The sequence below is a fragment of the Gekko japonicus genome, unplaced genomic scaffold (assembly GCF_001447785.1).
Source record: "Gekko japonicus isolate JY-2015 unplaced genomic scaffold, Gekko_japonicus_V1.1 scaffold1359, whole genome shotgun sequence".
Lineage (NCBI taxonomy): Eukaryota > Metazoa > Chordata > Lepidosauria > Squamata > Gekkonidae > Gekko > Gekko japonicus.
The window spans coordinates 56,383-72,831 of NW_015174315.1; the positions used below are offsets into that span (position 1 = coordinate 56,383).

Here is a 16,449-nt window from a genome sequence, read left to right on the forward strand (position 1 = left end):
TTCACGTGGGGCTTGCTATACCCCTTGGGGACAGAAGAGGGAAATAACGGTGGAGGCACGGTTGGCCCCCCTTGAAAGAGCAGCGGTGGACTGGGGACCACCCACACTGAGAAACATTCAGTCCACCAACAGGGTTTCTGTGCTTCCAGCTCATGTTTCTTCTTGTTCTGCCTCCCCTTCCACATTACCTGGGGTGACCAGGTAAGGTAGTCGCTTGAACCGGTTTACTAGAGACATTTACAATGCGACAACAACAAAAAAGTGTCTTCCTGGAATGTTTTCTGTGGGCAAACCTGGTGAAGTTGAAGTGATGAGGTCTAGCGACATACACAGTTAAAGTCATGCCTACCACTTCTAAGAGTTACCTGTCTGCAGGTCTCTTCCTAGACATATCTATTAGGTCAGCAACTAACGGCTAACCAAGCTATTTACAAAAAGAAAATAAATGTAAACTATTCCATTAAAATTTTAAATAAATATAGCTGTATACAATCTCTATACCGTGTAATGACTTAAGAACGAGGTAATAAAATCCCAGCTATTGATGCCTGCTGTCATGGGGTGAATGTGTTGCCAGAAACCGTGGGTCAAAGGACCAACTTCGGTGGCTTGTTCCTGTCCATTTCTTTTCTTTGGAGGAACCGTCCTTGCTACTCTTTTATGCTGGGTAGTTGTGCAAAAAGTTCTTCAGCTTTGTGGGGTAGTCTGTCATGACTCCAGTTGCGCCCAAGTCAAATGCTCGCTTGTATTCGTGCTCTTCATTTAGTACCCAGATGTACACCTGGAGGGAAGGACAGAGAGGAAGATATTTCCCATTTCAAAATGCAGCAGTCCAAACAATATTTTTCCTCAAGGCCCTTGCCTTAGACCTAATCTCCAGAAAATTTTAGACCTAATATCGTAGACCTAATCCCTTGCTTTAGATCTAATCTCCACACGTAACTACAAATAACCACATCTGCTTACATTAATTTCTTATTGTCCCTGCTATTTTCCTTTACTCTGGTGAAATTTCGACAGTAGGGTACATAGAGCAGGAACCACACCTTTTAGCTTGTATTCTATATACAATGGATGTACAGATACATAAACACACAAATATACACACACACACAGATGCAAAGTACATGAAGAATGGAAGAAGACAATGGAAAAATCCCATCAACTGGTTTCCTTCTCCCTCTAATTTGATATCCAGTATTCTACTGGATGATAACTGCCTTCAACATTCTGCTGCTCTTTGAGCATTGTCTGTCCTTGGGCTGGGGTTTTTTTTTTTGGGGGGGTGTCTTTTTAAATTTAGAAAGCATTTTCCTGCATGCTAAGGGAGCCCCTCAAACACTCGGAACCTTCTCCTTTCCCTGTGGGTGACTTAATTTCATTGCCCCAACAGACACTTGAAAACAAAGTTCAAAAGTTAAGAAATCTATATGTACACATCACCTGCAAACTCTGTTTCACTTTAGCAGACAGCTCTTTTTTTGAGCTTGCCAACAGCTCCTGCTTCTCCTGAGCCCTCCGGAACATGCAAAGAACTTGAGGGAAGAGAAAAGATTGTTTTCCCCTCCCACATGGATTCAAGAGTTCCCCCTTTGCCACATTACACTTCACAGGTGATGATAGAAAAGGCCACTAGAAGAGGACTGGGAGTAGAGGCCCTAATGCAATGCCAAGGCCTTCTTACAATCACTCTAATCCAGTGGCTGGAGTAGCACAGCATTAAGTCCTCTGGTAATGATGTTCCTACTCTACATCTGCTCAATATTTAAATAGCAATCAATAATACATTTTCCAAATTCCTCTTGGCTCTCCTTAGCCACCTTTATTTTGTTTTGTTTACAGTAAGAGTTGTTCAACAGTGGAATCAGCTACCTAGGGAGGTGGTGAGCTCCCCCTCACTGGCAGTCTTTAAGCAGCAGCTGGACAAACACTTGTCAGGGATATTCTAGGCTGATCCTGCATTGGGCAGGGGGTTGGACTGTATGGCCCCTTCCAGCTCTGTGATTCTATAAATCTATGATTTCTGCATTTTTCAAAAAAAAGTTTTCCCCAACAACCATGAGACCTGGAAACTCTGTTTTTAGAAGAAGGTGCTATACAGGGCACACAGCTTCACCCAGTCACTCTAATGTAGCGGGGTTAAGCTGTAAGCTCCTTGTTCAGATATCTTGACCACAAACTTGCTACTGCCTGGCATTAGTTAACCTACTTCTTTACCCACTGTCTCAATTCTGCTTTGGTAACAAGATGCTAGTATTGGCTTACATCCACCGTGCAAGGTAGGATAAGGTAATCATACCTGGGCAGAGAGCCATATAAATAATGGATGCAAAGTTCTTCAAGCATTACTAGTGGTCATTTTTTTTAAAAGTTGGAGATGGGGACAGAAGACAACCTCATATAACTTTATGAAATCTTTACCATGGCATACCTGAAGGCCTCGAGCAGTGAGGTGGTCAAATAATGCTTTCCTCATTAGCAACCTAAAACAATAAGTACAGTGTAAGGTCACATACGTGTTTTGAGGTCTTCAATGCTCAACATTTAAATCAGCCTTGCTCTGACGGAAGATGTGAAGGAAGAAAAAGGAGCTTTGGTCAAGCTGGACAGGCGGTAACAAGATGCTAGTATTGGTTTACATCCACTGTGCAAGGCAGGATAAGGTAATCATACCTGGGCAGAGAGCCATATAAATAATGGATGTGAAGTTCTTCAAGCAGTACTAGTGGTCAATTTTTTTAAAAGTTGGAGATGGGGACAGACGACAACACAAATGTAGAACCTCATATAACTTTATGAAATCTTTACCATGGCATACCTGAAGGCCTCGAGCAGTGAGGTGGTCAAATAATGCTTTCCTCATTAGCAACCTAAAACAATAAGGACAGTGTAAGGTCACATACGTGTTTTGAGGTCTTCAATGCTCAACATTTAAATCAGCCTTGCTCTGACGGAAGATGTGAAGGAAGAAAAAGGAGCTTTGGTCAAGCTGGACAGGGAAACAGATCGTGGCCAATATTTGTCATGTCCCTTGAATGTTTTTTGGAGGGGGCAGGGTGTGCTCAAAAGAACATGGAAGTTTCATTTGGAGAACACAATTTGACAACAATTAAAACGCCAAGAGATGCACGGGGCAGGCAAAGACGCACCATATACACTTCAACAGAGACACAAAGACAGCACATGACTAGTTATGAAGATTCAGAATTACATATCCCACTTTTCCTGCCACGTGGCTCCCCTTTCTCCTGCAGGAGCCACAGGGAACCACGTGAGCCTCTGTTCACTGCAAAGCAAGGAGCCACTTGGGAAACTGATCTTGTTTTAAAGCTGCTTGCCTCTAAACTTCAAAAAGAAGCATATTAGCTACAGCTGGGGTTTCCACTTATATCACACATTGTCTTGAGGAACAGTGTATACCCACATGACCTAGGAATTCCAGAGGGTTGGTCTGCTGCAGCCAAAATAACACGGTTTTGTATAGTCTTAAAGACTAATTTATTTAAGCGGAAGCTTTCTGCGCAACAGCCCAATTCAGATGCATTACGTGTTATATTATTTGTGCAGATTTATAACAAGAAGGGCATGGGTTGGGGGACAGGGTGCTATTAGACAGAGATGTCAGAATCTGTTCTCTTTAGGCACAGACAGAAGGGGTGGTCGTATGACAACAGGAAAAGGGCTCAAGAAACAATCATGAATGCTCATACTGGAATGAACGTTGTTACTCTTTTAAGGTGCCACTGGACTTCTGTTTGGTCAAGAAACAAGGAAACCTTACATGTCAGTAAGCCAAATGGTAAACCGTTGACTTCTTGAGATCTTCTCTGGTTCTTTTAGCCTAAGATGGGGGTGGGGTGGGGAGAAAAGAGAACATAGGTCACATTCCCATTACATACCATCCCTGACAACATGTAGGAAAATGAAGATGGACAAAAATAATTCACAAGTGGCAGAGGCAGCAATCTCAGTGTGAGGAGCACCTCGGTCTCAAAGATCACCAGCACTGTGGACTTGACATAGAAAACCAGCCCCCGTGTTTAAAGGGCCGAGAGTCTCAGTCTCCTACAAAGCCTGAAAGTCACACACCAGCCCAACCAAAGGCACGAGAGCAGCCACAAAATACACACAGTCTCGTTCTAAACCATTTCAGAAACAGAAATGTCAGAAGAGCTGATGAATGAGATTTTTCCATGGGCTGTCGTTTTCAGTGCCCCTCCAAAAGCAGGCTATGCAAAGTGACACCCCTGCGGTACTACACAAAATAAGAGGAAGTGTGGCATTTGGCAATAGGCTGAATGAGCATAAAATTCACACTGATCACAGAACTCAGTTTTTTTAAAGCACCAGTTTGGAATGTCTGGCTGCACCATACCAGTGTTTGTATTAAAAAATAGCCTCCCCTGACTTAAGGACTCCACCCTATCCTTCACTCTTACACATCTCTTCTAGGGCATGCTCATACCTTCCCCCACCCCCAGATGACTTTTTCCCTGAACCAGCCACGTGGGAGGAACACGTTTTGTGATAAATCAAATTGGACACAAAGGATTTGCAATGCAGTGTTATGACTCATTTGGATTGCCACAACCAACTCGCTATGGCGTTTCTTACTGAACTGCCATCTGTGTTTTACTGCCTAGTACTGATCTTAACTTGAAAGCTAATGATGTTTTCTTCTTTGCAACCCTGAATCTTTGGTTAGGACAATAAAGTTACCCCTTGGTGAAGTGCCTGCCTCCTTCCCCTTTCTTCTTTGCAGGTACCTTAAGCTGTGTCTGTGTACCCAAGGGCTAAAAGATGACCCATGACATGGGTCTCCATTTCAGTAATAACCCCATGAGATAGGATGATGAACATTTATTTCAGACATAAGGTAAAGAGTTCTGCTAGTGGAAAAGCTTCAGCTTATTGGTGGTCAAGATGTAGCCCTATGCTTTGTTTTATTTCAGAACTGGACAGAGACTACAGTTATCTGTTTGATGAGTCTACAGCCTAAAATAATTACATTATCCTCCCCATTTCTAGAATCAAAATCATCAAAAGGTGTTAAATATTTAACAAGTGCATTATTCTCCCCATTTCTAGAATCAAAAGCATCGAAGGGGGTTAAATATTTAACAAGTGCATTATGCTAAGGCAATCATTCCCTAGAAAGGGCAAACCCTGCACAGAGAATCTTCCAAGCACCAATAGCGTGGGTCTATATGCCAGGGATTCTACACATAGCTCTCATTGCTACAACATGACGTCTACACAGCAGTTTCCCCAGCACTTTCCTTGCCTCAACACCTGGTGGCCACCATTCCCCCCCATACCACCAGAGGGTTAATTGGGGGAGGGTTTAAAAAAAATATCATAATTGTTAGATTGCAATAATATTACTGCCACAATCTACTGGTGTGGTTTTGCTTCTCTGAAATGTCAGCTTTCAGGTTTTAAAGCTGTCTCTAGACCTTTTGTTGAAGAGAGGTGGGGGTACACCTTTTAAAACACCCCCCTTTCCACTGCTGCTGCCCGAGAGGGGGTGGGGAATCTGCGTGTGTGTGTGAGAGAGGGGGGGGGCTTGCCCCACTTGCCTCTCCTTCTCTTGCCTTTCTTCAGCAGCCACTGCAACTCAAGCTATGCCCTTTCTTTCTTCACCTGCGGCTTGAGGCACAGATAGGGGCTATGTGCTTGAGTGTACTGCTTTACACCTGCCCTCCTCCCTGGCCAGCTGTCAGTAGCCCAATCAGGAATTTCCAGTCTACTGCATGGAGGAGCAGTCAGGCACCCTGGGTGAGATCTTGGACCACAGTCTTCAATCTTTATTTACTAAAACACAGTCTCAATTCACTACAGCACAAGACACTGGAAGATTATATCAAAACATTATGGGATGCCAAGGTAATGGTAACACCAGTGACCGTACAACAAGTTAGTCTCAAGTCTGAATTTTTTTCTTACAGAACTAAGGGGGGGGGGGATCAATCAAGAGACTAAGTTGTACTCCTGGCCCGTCCATGGAATCAATGCACATCTGCGAGGACTTTGAAAATCGAGGTTGGTCAGGATGGACTTCACACACCATTGCTCCCTTTGTTCTCAGTGGCTTGTGTGCTGCTGACCGGGTGCCCAGGACTTTTGCCCTTTCCTATCCCAGCCAGGAGGGTTTCACTTTAATCTGTCATGAAATTTGTGGTGGGTTTCATGTGTACAGCTTTGCATCTTTTCTCCAATCCAATCAAGGTGCACGTCCCCCAACCTTTGTGACCCAAATCAGAATATACAAATAGTCATCTATTTTTCCCCTTCCTGGCAAATGCACAAATGATCATCTCCATCCTGCCTGTCTGTCTCCATAAAGGAAACTCATCTCCTCTTAGCCTGAGATCTGAGGGGTTTATTGCTTCGTTTCCCCGAAAAGAATATGTCCCCTGAGATCAGGGCTTGCCTGACTGTTAATCAAGGTATCCTGCAGTTCTCTACTATAAAACACCAGAAGAAAAAGGGCTAAAACATTTACTCCTAACCACCCCCACCCCCGAGATTTCAGAGAATTTGGTAGATTGTGCCAATTGACTGTTATAGTATTATAGTGATATACTAATCTAGACATTTCTGATTATTAAAAAAGCCAGAAACAACGCCCTCCAGTGGCTGTGGTGGTGGAGTGGAGTGAAGTGGTGGAGTGAAGGAAAATGGTGCTGACATAGGCACATTACCATCCAGAGTGCTTGGGAACACATTTGGACTGTGCTATTGCCAAAAAGTTAGAAGAAAAGCAGATTTGGGAAAGAGGATACTGAAGACAGATAAAGGACAACTGGAGCATGAATAGACCACGTGGATGCTAAAAAAAAGCACCGCAGTTTGATACCAGAAGCAGAGAAAGAAGCCAACAGGGCAGCAGCCATAGAATCTGGAGATCTCTGGGAAACTCTTGTTTCAAGATTGCAATGCCAGTGTCATTGTTCCAGGTAGAGAAGCAAAGCAAGCTACTTACTTGAGGATGATTGAAGGCATCGGAATCTCCAAGAAGTCCTCCGGAATGGGAAAGAAAGGCAGGAGCCCAGTATAGAACAGGCCCAGAAGCAGCAGGACACGGCGCAAGCAAAAGAGGATAGGAATGTGGGCGTTCTGATGAGAGAGGCAGACAGACAGACAGAGATAAATCAAACTATGAAACACAGGAGGGTTAACTCATGGCTAAGGTCAGCTCCAACAGCATCAGCAAAGCTGAGAGGGAACAGGGCTGAGTGACTATTGGCCATAATATGGTTGGGTGACTTTTCAAATACCTTCCCAGGTTAACCTATAACCTTCACCAGATGGACAAGAACTGAAAGCAAAGCGGACGTAGTGATGCCAACGGTAGACAATGTTCTGTTCCATGTTCTACCACTGTAGGAGATGATATGAAGTATCTGCACGCCATCAGACCAGTCAGAAGATTGGCAGCAGCTCTTTGCTATCTCAGGCGGACAAAGATCTTTCCCAGCACCTGCTACCTGAACTTTTAAACTAGGTATGCCAAAGACATACCCAGCACCTTTAGCAAGCAAAGCGCATGCTCACCCACTGAGCCACAGACCCTTCTGTAGCAAGGCAGCAGGATGAAACTTCTGCAGCAAAACAGCCCCAGACACTTACCTCTTTGTGACACTTGTCCACAATCTCATGACTGACATTCCCCCACACGGTCAAATGTTCTCTTTGGTACTGGGTCACCAACTCGGAAACCTGGGATCAGTATAAAAACCACAGGTCTCTTTCAGAGATTCATCGATGGCTTCAGCCATTAGGGGAATTTCATTTATGTTATTAAGTGACAAATTACTCTTCTGGAGTAGACATCAAGGCATTCATGTGGCATAAAGCAAGATTATCACCACAAACTTTCTTCTTTTTAGGGAAGTAAATAATACAGTGTATTGGACTCATGCTCACTCTCAGGTAAAGCAGATTCAGACAAGCCTCACCCCCCCACACACAAAATACAGTTTCAAACTTCATGCTACTCTTTTGAAATTATCTACACTGATATTATTCATTTAGAAAATTTAGATGCCACCTCTCCTGATCTGTTCAGGGTGGCTCACAGTTAAAACAATAAAAAGAATGATATCAATAAGGCTAACGATGACATAAATATCAATAAAACGTTACCAATAAAAGAAAGCCAGAGTATGAAAGATACAGCAATGATTGGTTTTCCTTAGGAAATAAGAGTGTTTTCTGGATTTCCTTCTAGAGAAATGTGAGGTGGGGAGAAGAAAGCGCCTGCCACAGAGCAATGTATAATGCCATTTTAATACCAATTCCCGTTCAGAAGCTAAGACCATTAGAGCTCATCTTTCAAAGCTGTCTCACTGAGAACACTTTTTAAAATTGTTTATGAAACGCTTTATAAGAGTTAGAACAGATTTTAAGTCAGTGTTGCTATTTAACAAGTCAGTGTTGCTATTTAACTGAGAACACTTTTTAAAATTGTTTATGAAACGCTTTATAAGAGTTAGAACAGATTTTAAGTCAGTGTTGCTATTTAACAATTACTGCTTCATGCTTTCAATGATGAATCAGCTGCCGTATAAACAGCAGATTGAAGTGCTAACAATGTAGTCAAAGGATATGCCTACACTATAAATACAAAGCCCATTTAATGGCCATGGACTCCACCCACTAATGACTGTGCTGGGAATAGTGGTTTCTGCATGTGGCTTAGGAACCCCCTCCCCACCCGTGTTCCATATCTGCTCACAACTACAGTTTCCATAATACCTTGTGCAAAGTCAAACCTTTTGAAATGGATATCGATAGTTCTGACTGCAATCAAATGAAAGGAAAACAATGGCAATGGTACAATGTGGGGCCTGTTGCCCAAGAAGGTGGAGCTACTCTTACCAGGTCACACGAGATACCTGGAGCTGCACAAAGGAAGGTGGGGTCTTTCAACTATTTCTGAGCCAGTGGGGTGTAGCACTTAAGCATGTCAGATGAGGAGCGGGCAAACCCAGGTTTAAATCCTTGCTCTCCCATAGAAACTTCCTAGGTGACTTTGGGCCAGTCACCCTCTCTCAGCCTAACCTACCTCTCTGGGTGGTTGTGAATGTAAAATGGAGGAGAGGAGACCTATGTATGCTGCTCTGGGTCTCCAGCAGACAGAAAGTAAATAGATGCTACATCATAGAAGAGAAGAAGAGATTGGATTTATACCCCGCCCTTCACTACCCAAAGGTGTCTCAGAGCGGCTTACAAACTCCTCCCCCTTCCCCTCCTCACAACAGACACCCTGTGAGGTAGGTGGGGCTGAGAGAGCTCTGACAGAAACTCCTCTTTTTCAAAAACAGCTCTTATCAGAACTACGGCTTGCCCAAGGTCATCCAGCCAGGTGCAAGTGGAGGAATGGGGAATCAAACCCGGTTCTCCCAGATTAGAGTCCGCGCACCAAACCACTACACTAAATACAGAGAGGTGTCATATGGGCTTTTTGGAAAAAATGGTTCAGTTTGTTTTAGATGCTTCCTTTGTGAATCTTTTTGACAATCTGTTTTCCCTCAGATGCATGCTGCTTTACTATTTCTCCACCTAGCCTACCCCACAGAGAAGCCTTGAGGATAAAACGGAAAGGGAAGAATAACGTATTTACATAAATAAAATATATGAAAACTAAGGCTCAGGGAATGGTCTGGGAGCACCTGACGCTACTAGGGCACTGTAAATGACAAACAGGTTTGGGCCTCACCCACTACATCCTCCTTCCTTGATCAACTGCCCCCTCACTCCCTTCCCTAAACACTGTCCTCCGTGGCGTCTTCCCCAGGATAATGCTGAATCCTGTATCCTCCATATACAATCTCAGCACTGCATCCCACTTTTAACAGCTGTTTTCATCAGTGACACATTTATGACCGTCACTGTGCTGATGAAGGTTTTATATCAACTCCACAGAAGGGCTCCTCCATCTAGACCTTGGCCAAGGGATCAAGCTGCTGCCATTCAAAATGAAAGAGTGAACATCTGTCCAGTTTGACATGACTAGAGCACAGCAAGAAAAGCTAGTGAGCAACTTGCCTTTTTGATCAGCACGTCATTGTTCACCTTGATGTCTATGTTGATTGGGGTATGGGGAAAGTCCTCAAATATCTCCTTCAGCAGTGGAATGCGCTTGTCTTCACCTTCACAGTAGCACTCTGACAGAGGCAAGCAGAAGTTGGTTGTTGTAAGGGGCATCTGTAGACCACTCTCATTTGCAGTAAGGAGAATCAGGCCCGTTTCACACATTACACAACAGTCGGCCTGGGTTAGTCTCCGAGTGTACACACAGCAGGAAGCCATAGCCAATCCTGGCTTCCCCAACAAATGTAGCTGTCAGGCACACACTCCAAATTTTCCATGTCACGATTAGATTTCAAATATTTAGATGCACACTTAAAACCTTCAGGTGCTTGCATGTGGACTTGGGTCTTTTGGCACAAATATCACGTATTACCATCTTGAACCTTAAATGTTTGGCATAAATATTACGTACTACCATCCAGATCCTTAAACTAAGCAGAAGCAGGCCTGGCTGATTCAGTGAACTTACTCCTAACTACTCTGCAAGCTAAATGCTGCTTTTCTCAAATCTAAGACACAGAAATGGTCCCAAGGTCAGAGAGTAAGGCTAGAGTAAACCAAGGACATAAACTCAGATTGCCCAAGCAGTGTGAAGGCCACAAGGTTGTAAACTCAGTTATTTATTCACCTTGTATCATTTTATCCCTCTGCCCCTAAGGCCATAAGGTGTAGAACTCCCATCAACACACATGCCCTTTGAATCCTCATTTCACACATTACACAACAGTCAACCTGGGTTAGTCTCCGAGTGTACACACAACAGTAAGCCTCTGCAAGCTAAATGCTGCTCTTCTCAAATCTGAGACACAGCAATGGTCCCGAGGTCAGAGAGTAAGGCTAGAGTAAACCAAGGACATAAACTCAGATTGCCCAAGCAGTGTGAAGGCCACAAGGCTGTAAACACAGTTATTTATTCACCTTGTATCATCCTATTCCTCTGCCCTTAAGGCCATAAGGTGTAGAACGCCCATCAACACACATGCCCTTTGAATCCTCAACAAGCACCACAGGGAGCACTTCCACTTTTGTCAATTACAGTCAGCAGCCTTTGAAAAGTAGCAGCGATTAAACTGGAACAGTGGCTATCTGGCTTACAAACATTCAGCTGCAGAAAATGCAAGCCCCACCTCAACAGTTGTCCTAAAGGCAGCCAGTATGAGGTAACTGGTGGATTGCTAGATATCTAACAGAGAGACCTATGCTTGAATCCTCAAGTCATGAAGCTCAGTCAGTGACTTCCGGAGACATCACTGTAGCCTGACAATGAAGCTATAAAAACCACTTGTAGCAGCTGCTACAGGCGCATTATCCTGAGCTCCCAGGACAAAGAGTGGGACACATAATAATTTACTACACTGATGTACAGACTGGCTGAACTGAATGGGGCTAGTTTCCACGCATTTATTATTTGGTTTATCAGCTACACCGGTAATGTCAGACTATAAAAAAGTAATACACTGTGAGGGCAACCCTGCAGTTATCATTATGAACATTTCAAGAACATACCGATCCTTGAAAAATTGATTTTGCAAAGTAGGTACTGTTCACAACATTACCTTTCTGAAAAGTTACATCCAATCTGCAGAGGTATGGCGGGAGTTCCTTCCAAAAGAGAGGAAAAGATTGTTAGCAGAAATACAACTGTGCTGAGTTCTGCATGCCGAATAGCTTTCATCCAAAATCAGCCTTGTTTTAATCTATGTGTTTTGGGAAAGGACAGTCCACATTTAAAGTCTTGCAAACATGAGTCATTTTGGAGGGCAACACAGGAAGATTTGTGATACACATTACCTGAAAATGGAACAGCTAAAAAACCTGTTGCAGAACAGCCCCGCTAATCCGCAAGCCCTGCTCTGATTCAGCCCTCCAAGGCATCTGGAGTCTAGGAACTAGTAGCTGTCCCAAGTCTCTACCCAGAAACATGCCATTCTCCCAGCTTGCCCAACTCTCTGAGGGGGTCTCCTCGTGTTTCAAGTACCCTGATCCAGCTGATTGATTTGAATACCACTCACCAAGAGGGCCAGCACACCCAACTTCCCTTCCACACTGCCAGATAAAGGCTCTGCCTAGTGCCTATGTCTCCCACTACACAGTGAATGGTTACTACGGGGATGGGTTACCACACTTGTACACTCCTAGGGAATAACCAATCTAGTAACCAACTACCTCTCTTCTCCTGGCACCCATTTTGAATAGCATGTTTGAATGGTGGAGGTCTATGTGATATGGAGAACTACCAGCCTTTAAAATAGTGAACAATTTATTAAAAGGAAAAAGTCCATACATACTCTGCACAGCAACAAATCAAGCAAGGAACACAAAGGGTGCAAATACGCACAGAGGTATTCCAACTCCAAACATGCCCTACATGGTCTTATTCTAAGGAAGGCTCTTTAGGCTTAAAAGTTAACAGCATTCTAAAAGTTTCCCATTACCTTAAGATCTTCGTTCAAGCAGCCAGCCTTTTGTCTGCTCCACAGGAAAATTGGCAGCCATCAAGATAGAGCCCAAGTGTGAAAGCTCCTTCCTCCAGAAGAATTAAGCCAAAACCTCTCCCTCCATGCCAACGGATTTTATCTCTTCGCTCTGCCCACCCCCTCTGTGGGTCAAATCTCTTCTTCCTGGGGCCACCAGGAAGATCCTATCTAGCTACATGCATTTCAAAGTCTCTGTCACCATCTGGGTGTCAGATTCTAGCCAAGCTGTCTCCAGCCAGGATGGCCATTTGGCTTTGCGAAGGTTTGATAGCTTAGTATTTGCTAAAACCATTGGCAGGAACTGACTTCCCCAATCCTGCCCTTTCTTCTGCTCACATAGGAAAAACTTTTTAAAACCAAGTGTGGGGTTTAGTAAGAGTCCAAGCCTTGAAATAAAACTCATTTCTCCACAGAGTCATCAAGGTACATTCGTCCTCCGCATCAATACCACATGGCAGATTAGGCTTTTCCTGAAAGCAGCACCATCATGGACACCAATCCCTTTTTGTTGAGAATTACACCTTGTTGCAGAAGCTACTAGGCAGTTGTCAGCCAACTAGGAATGCCTTCTGTTTCCTGTCTCTGAGTCCAATAACAGTCTCTTGCGGTATGGACCTCATATGTGAACAGAGCTTACAGAACACAAACAAGAGCCAGAAGATTGTGATGTTGACTCTTGGCAGAGGCAATACTTGTGCACATAAGAAAAGCCCTGCTGGATCAGGCCAGTGGACCACCAAGTCCAGCATCTGGTCTCATATTTACTCCAGTTACTCTGGAAGGCCAACAGGGCATAGAGGCTGCGACCTTGATATTGTCCCTGGCACTGGTATTCAAAGGTCAACTAGCTTTCAAAACCCCCCACAAACTCCAGCTCACAGACGTTGGGCAGTGTTTGAAAGCACAACAGCAATGAGGCCTACAGATTCCAGAAACCAGGAAGGTATTTGATGGTATTCAGTGGCAATACTTACTGGCAAACAATCTGCACCTGCAATGTACATCCTGAAGGAATATTATGAAGGGATCCTGAAGGGATACTATGTATCTGGCAAAGTGGGCCATGGCTCATGAAAGCTCATGCCACAATACTTTTGTTAAATCTTTAAAGTGCCACAACACTGTTACTTTGGCTACATTCATTGTTGTCGGATCACACGAAATCTATTGGCTTATTATAGATTCTTACCCTGGCCCCTACTTCACCAACATTCTTTAGCCAGAGTTCAAATTTCACCAGGCAAGAGATTTTACATGACCTGCCCTTTTGAAGACTTTAAAATTCAATTAAATTAAAATTTTAAAACTTCTAACTTACATAAGACTGCCAGCTGACCAAATTAAGAGTCCAGTGGCACCTTTAAGACCAACAAAGGTTTACTCAAGGTATGAGCTTTTGTGTGCAAGGCACATTTTTTTCGAATACATTGGAATGGTAGGTAAGGTTCAAACTTATAGACAGGGACTTAACCGCAAATTAACATGTAACATGATGATGCTTAAGCTATGCAAAGTCAGAACTAAATAACAAACTAAGGTTATAAGGTCAAAAGTTGTAAAGCAATAAATATGTCAAAATAGCAGATAAATGTCTAAAGGTGTCTTTTCTAACTCTGGGAAGCAAACCGATAACATCCCAGGTGTGGAGATCACTTAACAGCACTTTATGAGGTGGATGCAGTGTCATGTCAGCAAAACATCCCAATATTCCTTGCATTACATTCAGTATTCTAATATATTATTCTGAAAAAGAAATACACTAAAATACACAAGATTTATAATTCTTATTGTTGGGAATACACATGTGAGGAGTGAATAAGTTAGCTGTTTTTGAAGCCTTTGTGGACTGCAGGTGGGAGGAGGAGAGAGTTCGCATTAACTTACCGAGTACTTGAGATCAGATATGTTGACATCTAGTCCTGTTGATCGTTTCAGATTCTCGTCATGAGACACCACGACTTGTTCATCCTTCGTCAAGTGGCAGTCAAGTTCCAACATATCAGTCCCCACATTAACTGCACTGAAAAAAGAGAATAACCCTGAGGATCTTTACACTTTCTCTCATTGAAAGAGAAAGAAATCACGTTTTAGTCTAGGGGGGAGGGGCAAACTGTAGCGCTTGAGCTGAACTCAGTTCCCAGGCAGTTTATACCGTAAACTGCATGAAAATGTACTTAGCTGATCTATCCACTTGCAGCACCTCCCAGCACTAGCCAGACACTTAACGGGCTGATTCAAACAACCACAATGTTTCAAGAAGAGATTTCTGGCCACTGTTAGCTTGTGAAAGGAGGGAAGCAGCAGTGAGTGATCTGGACAAACATGAGTCATTTTGGAGGGCAACACAGGAAGATTTGTGATACACATTACCTGAAAATGGAACAGCTAAAAAACCTGTTGCAGAACAGCCCCGCTAATCCTCAAGCCCTGCTCTGATTCAGCCCTCCAAGGCATCTGGAGTCTAGGAACTAGTAGCTGTCCCAAGTCTCTACCCAGAAACATGCCATTCTCCCAGCTTGCCCAACTCTCTGAGGGGGTCTCCTCGTGTTTCAAGTACCCTGATCCAGCTGATTGATTTGAATACCACTCATCCAGAGGGCCAAGCACACCCAGCTTCCCTTCCACACTGCCAGATAAAGGCTCTGCCTAGTGCCTATGTCTCCCACTACACAGTGAATGGTTACTACGGGGATGGGTTACCACACTTGTACACTCCCAGGGAATAACCAATCTAGTAACCAACTACCTCTCTTCTCCTGGCACCCATTTTGAATAGCATGTTTGAATGGTGGAGGTCTATGTGATATGGAGAACTACCAGCATTTAAAATAGTGAACAATTTATTAAAAGGAAAAAGTCCATACATACGCTGCACAGCAACAACTCGAGCAAGGAACACAAAGAAAGGGTGCAAATACGCACAGAGGTCTTCCAACTCCAAACATGCCCTACATGGTCTTATTCTAAGGAAGACTCTTTAGGCTTAAAAGTTAACAGCATTCTAAAAGTTTTCCATTACCTTAAGATCTTCGTTCAAGCAGCCAGCCTTTTGTCTGCTCCACAGGACAATTGGCAGCCATCAAGATAGAGCCCAAGTGTGAAAGCTCCTTCCTCCAGAAGAATTAAGCCAAAACCTCTCCCTCCATGCCAACGGATTTTATCTCTTCGCTCTGCCCACCCCCTCTGTGGGTCAAATCTCTTCTTCCTGGGGCCACCAGGAAGATCCTATCTAGCTACATGCATTTCAAAGTCTCTGTCACCATCTGGGTGTCAGATTCTAGCCAAGCTGTCTCCAGCCAGGATGGCCATTTGGCTTTGCGAAGGTTTGATAGCTTAGTATTTGCTAAAACCATTGGCAGGAACTGACTTCCCCAATCCTGCCCTTTCTTCTGCTCACATAGGAAAAACTTTTTAAAACCAAGTGTGGGGTTTAGTAAGAGTCCAAGCCTTGAAATAAAACTCATTTCTCCACAGAGTCATCAAGGTACATTCGTCCTCCGCATCAATACCACATGGCAGATTAGGCTTTTCCTGAAAGCAGCACCATCATGGACACCAATCCCTTTTTGTTGAGAATTACACCTTGTTGCAGAAGGTACTAGGCAGTTGTCAGCCAACTAGCAATGCCTTCTGATTCCTGCCTCTGAGTCCAATAACAGTCTCTTGGGGTATGGACCTCATATGTGAACAGAGCTTACAGAACACAAACAAGAGCCAGAAGATTGTGATGTTGACTCTTGGCAGAGGCAATACTTGTGCACATAAGAAAAGCCCTGCTGGATCAGGCCAGTGGACCACCAAGTCCAGCATCTGGTCTCATATTTACTCCAGTTACTCTGGAAGGCCAACAGGGCATAGAGGCTGCGACCTTGAT

The 16,449-nt window shown here is 43.8% G+C and overlaps 1 protein-coding gene across 1 annotated transcript in view; it reads right to left on the reverse strand.

Annotated features, from left to right (window-relative positions):
• Window positions 1-552: 552 nt before the first annotated feature.
• Window positions 553-16,449, reverse strand: part of GDPD1 (glycerophosphodiester phosphodiesterase domain containing 1) — a 44,873-nt gene continuing 28,976 nt past the window's right edge. The window contains exons 4-10 of the mRNA XM_015424171.1: window positions 11,655-11,700; window positions 10,054-10,172; window positions 7,633-7,722; window positions 6,986-7,119; window positions 3,782-3,841; window positions 2,819-2,870; window positions 553-781 (exon numbers count right to left, since the gene is read on the reverse strand). Of these exons, the coding sequence (XP_015279657.1) occupies window positions 659-781; window positions 2,819-2,870; window positions 3,782-3,841; window positions 6,986-7,119; window positions 7,633-7,722; window positions 10,054-10,172; window positions 11,655-11,700 (624 nt within the window). The 3' untranslated portion in view covers window positions 553-658. The remainder of the gene's footprint in view (window positions 782-2,818; window positions 2,871-3,781; window positions 3,842-6,985; window positions 7,120-7,632; window positions 7,723-10,053; window positions 10,173-11,654; window positions 11,701-16,449) is intronic.